The sequence below is a fragment of the Pleuronectes platessa genome, chromosome 14 (genome assembly GCF_947347685.1).
Source record: "Pleuronectes platessa chromosome 14, fPlePla1.1, whole genome shotgun sequence".
Taxonomy (NCBI): Eukaryota; Metazoa; Chordata; class Actinopteri; order Pleuronectiformes; family Pleuronectidae; genus Pleuronectes; species Pleuronectes platessa.
Genome location: NC_070639.1, coordinates 4,862,408 through 4,870,670, shown reverse-complemented (window position 1 = coordinate 4,870,670; position 8,263 = coordinate 4,862,408). Strand labels below are relative to the sequence as shown.

At 45.3% G+C, this 8,263-nt stretch overlaps 1 protein-coding gene across 1 annotated transcript; it reads right to left on the bottom strand.

The window, feature by feature from the left end:
- Positions 1–3,857: 3,857 nt before the first annotated feature.
- On the bottom strand, positions 3,858–8,259 carry LOC128455805 (interleukin-1 receptor type 1). Its single transcript, XM_053439682.1, has 3 exons — positions 7,384–8,259; positions 6,975–7,255; positions 3,858–6,352 (listed from the first exon to the last, which is right to left on the bottom strand). Exons 1-3 carry the CDS (start codon positions 7,547–7,549, stop codon positions 6,056–6,058), a joined length of 744 nt encoding a protein of 247 aa, XP_053295657.1. The 5' UTR covers positions 7,550–8,259; the 3' UTR covers positions 3,858–6,055.
- Between the last annotated feature and the right edge of the window lie 4 nt (positions 8,260–8,263).

Sequence of the window (8,263 nt, the reverse complement as noted above, 5' to 3'; positions counted from 1 at the left end):
GAGCCACGAGTTAATTTCAACTACTTCTTGACTGAAGGCGGCTCCGCGAGGCCGAACAAACGCTGGTGGCAGCGTCACTGACTGCAGCTTCGCTGACGGATTCTTCCCGGGACATCTCTGCTCTACCAACTTCTCCCTCACCGCGGGATGTTGTCCTTCGGAGGCAGAGGAAGCGCGCCTGGATCCGCTGGGGCTTTCATCCTGTCTCCTCTGCTGAATGAAGTCTGCACTGAACGTTATGAATGAGACAATTCAGTCTCGAATCACACGCCATCTTCCCTGCACGTGATGTAAACACAACTACGGTACCGGCTCGTGCTATAGTACTTCCTGGTACGTCACTCCAGCAGGATTGTGGGAGTTGTAGTCCAATCTCCAGCCATGGGTTTGAAGCTCCTGTCTCCTGACAACAGTACCTTTCCCAAAGGAATCAAATGCTAGCAGGTAATATGTTTTGTTATTCCGGAAACATTCAATTATATAATATAATATATATGCGGGTAGAGTGGTCTTCCTCCAACCAAAGGTTGGGGTTCAATCTTGTGCAAGATACTGAACCCTCAAATGGGCCCTCATAGATGTTGGATGCAATAATTTTAAATAACTTTTATATATGACTTTCTTATGACTTCTGGCATGCGATGATTTCGCAACGGACGTGCCATGTGCTATATTTGTCGCATTGCACATGCCCGAGTTTCAAGGATAGGAAGGGAGCGAGATGGCTCACTCCTCAGCTACTTCCATCAGCACCTCCGGTAAAACAAAGTTTATTACAGCTGCGCGAATAACACACGCTATGAGGTAACTAACGAATGATCGAATATTAAATTCGCGGGCAACTATTTTGTCTTCGGATTGTCGACTACAATCTGGTGCACTTTGAGGAAGTAAATATGTCAGAATCTACTGTTGGTGGTCATAATCTACTTGTGGTGTGAGAAACAGTTCATAGACACACTGAGCAGTACCCGGGTTTTTCTTTTCCGCAGATGAACGTCTTGGCGATGTCCGACTCGGGAAACCTTCTTTGAAAATTTCTGAACATCTTTCATTGGATGTGAGAGAGTGGTGGTTTACTGTTGTGTCAAGACACCACAACACTTCTGTGCGTAGCGTTGTCGTAAGGCCTGCATGATTATGGCCAAAATCATAATTACGATTATTTAGATCAATATTAATATTAGTGATGGCGAGATGAAGCTTCATGAAGCTTTGAAGCTTTCCATCCAATTGGTTCGCTCATGGGCCGAAGCTTCATGGTGCTTCATTTGCTCTACTGCGCCATCAAGTGGACATTAAATGTAATGTAATTATAATGAAACCATGGCTTTGGTGTGTGAGGCTTTGAATTGAATAAACGAATTAATGATGTTTGTGATGCCAATACACGTACAAAATGGATAACAGTTAATTTATTTTTATTTAAAAACATCAGCTTCTCAACAGTGCTGGGTTTCAGGCGGATTAATTTTTTTGAAATAATTTCGCCTGCTTTAGAAACTATCATTTCACAGCGCACAGATGATGCTGCGGTACAAAGAAAAGATACCGCAAGTTTGTACAACTTAGGAAATAAATTCCTTTTCTCCCTGCAATACTCAGAATATATTGCAAGCAAACGCACAATAAAGTCCCAAGACAAGTAGTGTGGGGGGGAATCCATTGCGTTTCGCGGCCCCTTTTATTTTGAATCGCACACCAAACCCGCGAACCCTTTCCTGAATCAGTGACGTGCTCGGCCGGCTCGCGAGGCTTCGAACGTCATCACATACGTCATCAACACAAGCCTCGATACGCGCTTCATAAAAATCATCCTCGATTACTCGACACACGCTTCGAAGCCTCGACACGGGAGGACACATCACTAATTAATATCATGATTATTCATACATTTTAGGAACAATATATTTTTTATAGCGTTTTTATGTTTAAATGCACAAGAACACTGCTTTCACTTCCATGTTGTGCTACACTCCAGCTAATGTACACATCTTTCATTAGGCCCTGGGCAATCGACTCTCCTGGCGGTTCTTATGGGAAAAAATGACGTCTGTAAGCATCGACTCTTCATTGCAAATTACAATCGATGCAGTGAATTGTCAGGGACATGTTCGGCTCCATTGTTGTGCTTGATCATTGCTCACAGTATTTATGGGACACCAGTCTTTGGCCAAATGAAATGCGATCGCATCCGTTATTCCAGTGTGTCTTCGGGAAGGGGATGGATACGCGTCGCACCATGCATGGTCGTTTATGGTTTTCTCTGTTGACGTTGGACATGGACGGAGATTCAGGGAGGTAATGTTAGCTTTGGCCTTGATGCAATTGTTGTACTATGGTTTGTGGGTTCTTTTTTTTCAGGTGGTTAAACAAGGTAGTTGTATTGCTATGAGACGCAAACACAACTCTAAACGTACTCTGGCATGATTTGTTCTTGGTTATCATCACTTGCCCTAAATTCCAAAACTACCAAACAACGGATGATGACCCTTTTCGAAGGACTAGCGCCTCGCCTTCTGCTCCTGATAATTGATTTACCTTTCACACGACACCGTGATGGCTACTCTCTGTCTCTACTCTTCTAAGAAATACCGGAACTGGCTGCAGACAAAACGTTTGTTCTGGCTACCGCTGCAGGGTGTGTGCATGACAACTCCCATCTTGTTCTCCCTCTGGTGGTTAGCGAATGTTAGTCGAAAAAGCGCTTGATTGGATATGTAGCAAAGCACGCATTTTAAATGTCAATATCGCTGACGATCATGCAATTCGATTAATTGTGCAGCCCTAGTTGTCGTGGCTCCCATTGTCACTCTGAGGTCTGTTGAAGCAGAGGGAAAAAATAAATTGTTGCATTTCAGGTGGTTTGCTGGACTTAGAGTGTTAAATTCTGGGGTATAGGTTGCCATGTGCCAAGTTCACAATATATTCTCCTACAGCCAGGGCAGTTGGGGGGAACCTTACCAGGCAGTATATAGTCTCCCGCGACAATGTGCCTACAGCGAATGACCACACCACGGGGGTGCATGGTGCGCATCACAGTTTCACAGGTAGCATATTCTCCTGCAGGCATGCGCCATGGAGAATGGCCCCACCGCGGCGGTGAATGGCGCACATAATCAGTTTCACAAGGTAGCATATTCTCCTGCAGGCATGCGCCTATGGCGATTAGCTACACCGCAGTGGCATGGCACACATAACAGGCTCACTAGGTAGCATATTCTCCAGCAGGCATGCGCCTATGGAGAATAGCCACACCGCAGTGGCGTGGAACACATAACAGGCTCACTAGGTAGCATATTCTCCAGCAGGCATGCGCCTATGGAGAATAGCCACACCGCAGTGGCGTGGAACACATAACAGGCTCACTAGGTAGCATATTCTCCAGCAGGCATGCGCCTATGGAGAATAGCCACACCGCAGTGGCGTGGAACACATAACAGGCTCACTAGGTAGCATATTCTCCAGCAGGCATGCGCCTATGGAGAATAGCCACACCGCAGTGGCGTGGAACACATAACAGGCTCACTAGGTAGCATATTCTCCAGCAGGCATGCGCCTATGGAGAATAGCCACACCGCAGTGGCGTGGAACACATAACAGGCTCACTAGGTAGCATATTCTCCAGCAGGCATGCGCCTATGGAGAATAGCCACAACGCAGTGGCGTGGAACACATAACAGGCTCACTGGGTAGCATATTTTCCAGCAAGCATGCGCCTATGGAGAATAGCCACACCGCAGTGGCGTGGAACACATAACAGGCTCACTGGGTAGCATATTCTCCAGCAGGCATGCACCTATGGAGAATAGCCACACCGCAGTGGCATGGAACACATAACAGGCTCACTAGGTAGCATATTTTCCAGCAGGCATGCGCCTATGGAGAATAGCCACACCGCAGTGGCGTGGAACACATAACAGGCTCACTGGGTAGCATATTCTCCAGCAGGCATGCGCCTATGGAGAATAGCCACACCGCAGTGGCATGGAACACATAACAGGCTCACTAGGTAGCATATTTTCCAGCAGGCATGCGCCTATGGAGAATGGCCACACCGCGGCGTTGAATGGCGCACACATAACAGATACCGATTCATCCGTCAGGCTCAAAATCTGTGCAGTGTTGGGGGGTTACAGTATTAGCTCATCACTCCCATCATTCCTGTGTTAGCATATGGGGAGGGATTAAGTTGGAGCCTAGACGCCAAACACAAACATGTTCTACTGTGAATAATAAATATCGTAATAAATAAGATAAATAATCAAACGTGAGTTGTCGGACTGAAATGGAGCGAAGCCAGCGAGCTAGCTCTGGCAGGCAACTCGAGCTGCGCTGCTTCAGTCATGTGCCATACATCAGGTGACATAAATCATGTGACATATATCAGGTGACATACTTCACTTGCCACAATAAGCCACAGCACTCATCCACCGCATTAGGCGGTCTGTTTAAGCAGAGGGAAATCCCATCTGTCCAACCATACCCGAGCGTCTTGACCCCATGGTATTCATCCAATTCCTACAGAGCAGTGAATAGATCAAGAACTTATAACCTTATCATGTGTCAATGCTGCTACAATAGAAAAGCTATGAATCCTCAATGATGACAGTCTTACCTAACATTTACCTTGGCTTTATATTTCCTTATTACTGAATTGTTGTCAAGGTGAGTCAGAGTATACGATAACGGAAGCAGTCTAATAGGAAATCTGACAAGGACACTTATTTAATCCTCTACATGACCTTATCCTCTCTAGTCTTAGAAGAACACATGTTCACAACAAGTCTGATAGATCTTGTCGAGACTTCTGAATTATCATTGTTCAGAATAATACTGCTTTCTGTTCTTTCTCCTCTATGATCAAACGCTTGCATCCCTCTTCAACCAATCAATGGTCGAAAATGCATGACGAGATCTCCTCAAAGCTTCGCCATCCCTGCCAGAGCTGAGGCCTAACACCTGGATGCTGTCCCCGCACTCACTAAGATGTGGCACCGCTAGGACTGCAACACTCCATCATCAATGCTACTCATGCTATGTTGGACACCACAAGAAGGAATATTGACTCTCAAACATCATCTGCAGCCTTGATGTTTTAATATGTAATCTCCGCTGCATAAATCCTTTGTTGCATGTCAGATCTCGGGATCCATCACGTCTCTGCGTCCGGGGTAGTCACAGGCATGTTTCGGCGTGCCTTCATCCCCTCAAATGGTGACGATACAATGCGAACAATGCCAAGGGATTCATTGCACCCTTGCCGTGGCATACATCTGTTCCTGTCCATCCTGGGAGAGGGATCCCTCACATGTGGCTCTCTCTGAGGTTTCTACATTTTCTCCTGTTTATGGGTTTTTTTTGGTAGTTTTTCCTTACTCTTGTCGAGGGTTAAGGACAGGATGTCGCATTTGTTAAGCCCGATGAAACGAATCATGTTTTGAATATTGGCGATACAAACAAAACATGTGAGTGAATAATTTGTATGTGCTTTGCAGACTGATTATTTTATTGCATTTCAGGTGGTTTGCTGGGCTTAAAGGGGAAATTCCGGTGCATATGTTGCCATGTGCCAAGTTCACTATATTCCCGTATAGGGAACCTCACCAGGTAGTATATTCCCCCGCAGACAATTTGGCTACAGCGAATGACTACACCGCGGCGGTGAATGGCTCACATAACAGGTTCACTAGTTAGCATATTCTCCTGCAGGCTAATGCCCCTACGGAGAATGGCCACACCGCAGCGGTGAATGGCGCACACATAGCAGATACCGATCCGTACGTCAGTTTTTTTACATATGTACATTTTACTTTTATACATGATGATTTTGTCTGATCCGTCCTCCTTTATCCAGGTGATTCTTCAGTCTCCACTTGCTATGGAATATCAACAGATCAGGTGATGCAAGATCATCCAGACTGGAATCCTCTGCACAAGTTTTACCATCCAAAATGTGCAAATTGAAAAGGTCCATGAGCTGAAGGAAAGTCCCGCTGTTCACCTCACAGCTTACTCTGACAACACAGTATTTCTGAAGCATATCGTCAGCCCATCATAAGTTCAACAGGGCAGTTCTCTCGGGGTAGACCGCCCTCTTGCCCCTCACTGGCATATAATACCTGATCTCCTTCCAAAACCTGGAGGAAGGAGAGAGGGACGGTGACAGCTGCGCGTTACCTTCGGCCTTCTCCTCATCCTCTCTCCTTGTCATACATGTCCTCCTTCTTTGCCTCTTCCTTTGCTCCTTCCACCAACACACTGCACCCTGCTTCTTCCTCAGGTGTTGCACCGACTCCGGGAAGAGAGCCAGCTGAGCCGAGTTGATCTCTTCCAACTCAACCAGAACCACCTGTAAAGCAGCAACTCAAGTTAGAACCAGAATACTGTGTTTCAGTACAGAACTAAAAGTTTAATCAATGAAACCATCATTTTTAAGAACAGATTTTGCAGATGCATATGCAGAATCTGCAGGTGAGGGACCAGATGTGTGGGGCAGCAAGTGTTCTGGTTTCCTAGTTTGGGAACACATTGACTGAAATGCAAAGGCCATCCACTTTTCAATTCATCTGAGTTCATATAAAGATAGCTGTAAATGGAGATGAGACTAAATGTTCTAGGACCTAGAACACAAAAAGGGATATTGTTTTTTATGGTTAAATGTTCGCCTTGTGTGATAAAAGAAACAAGTCGACAGAGCTTTGACCAATGTATCTGATGTTTTTCACTGGAAGCCCAAAAATAGTGCCAGTTGCCCCCAGCAGCTAATTCGTCATCAGACGATAGCCGATGGGCTCAAAAAGCAAATCGTGCACTGTGAGCTATATAAACGAATAACAATTTATTTTTGTTTCAACATTGAGACAGAAGAACTCCACTGGACCTGGGTTGCACTTAAGAGGTTCCTCTATGCAGGAATTACATTTGTGTAGGTAAAACATGAATCCCCTGTCAACAATCGTCTGGTTATTCACCTTGAGCGATCCCTCCAGTAGCGTTTTGTGCATTGCTAGCAGAACCTCCAGATTCTGCCTCGTGTCTGGAAAGACTTCTTCACTTCTTTCGCCGCTGCCTCCCTCACCCATCTTGCTTTCACCGTTGTCTTCGCTGTTGTTGTTCTTAGAGAGGTTGTTATTGTTGCTGCTCAAGCTGCTTGTGCTGCTTGTGTGTTTTTTGCTGCTGAAAGTGGAGGCAGTGTAGAGCAGGAGGAGGCGCCGGCTGGCTTGTATGTTCTCCTCCACTGAGTCCACTATGGCTGGAGGGAGGAAACAAGAAGATGGAGAGAAATGTACGACTTCCATTAAAGAAATAGACCCATGTAACTTTGACTGGACTCCATCTATGAGTTAATACAGTCTCGTCTCTGACATGCAGGTGACATACCCTCCCCGGGGACACAGTCACGGCCTGCTATGAAGAGTTTGTAGCCACAGGCCTTTTCCAACACTCTGGGCAGAGTCTGGAGGGTGAACGTCTCCACCTCCTCGCTGAATCCGATGGCACAGGGCTGTAGGCATGCCACGTAGGCGTCATACAGCCTCCCATCCATATCTGACACAGGAGAGAAGAAGAGCTTATCAAAAGCCTGGGGATAAATCTCAACTCATTCTGTGGTCTGAAGTCACACACTGCTGCACACACTGCTTTATTCTTATAAGCAAGTTATAAATGATGCAATTCTATCATGTCAGATTTGGGTGCTATGGCCAAGAAATGATTGGGTCTTATTCATGATTGATTTTATACAAAATGCACAATTCAAATCACAACTCAAAAACAAATGTTGTTAGATGTCTTTGCCTCTGAAACTGATTTCACTTTGAAAAAAAAATATTACATAGAGAATAATCACAAAGAAGTAATTTAAACTTACCTTGCATGACCTCACAGAGTGAAATTCCTTAAATAGCTAATTTAGGAGAGGATGATGATAATTTGAATTGACCAGGTTGAGAGCTGCTGTAGACGGCTGCTTGTCAAGTTGAATTGAGATTCTGAGTAGCTGTGTGGTTTCCCCTCCTCCTGTCCTGCATAAAACTTCAAACTGAAATATGTACAACTCATTCTGCACATAGTGATTCACCCCCAGCTCAGAAGAGCTTTCAAATGTAGGGCACCAGACCTCAATCACCTCAGATTATGAACGTGACCCTATTTCCGACATGTAGCCCAATTTGACTGGTAAGATGTGACTTTTACAGGTACTTCTTCATGAAAAACTGATTTTATGAGAACCTTTCAGCGAAGTCCATGAAAATGTTGC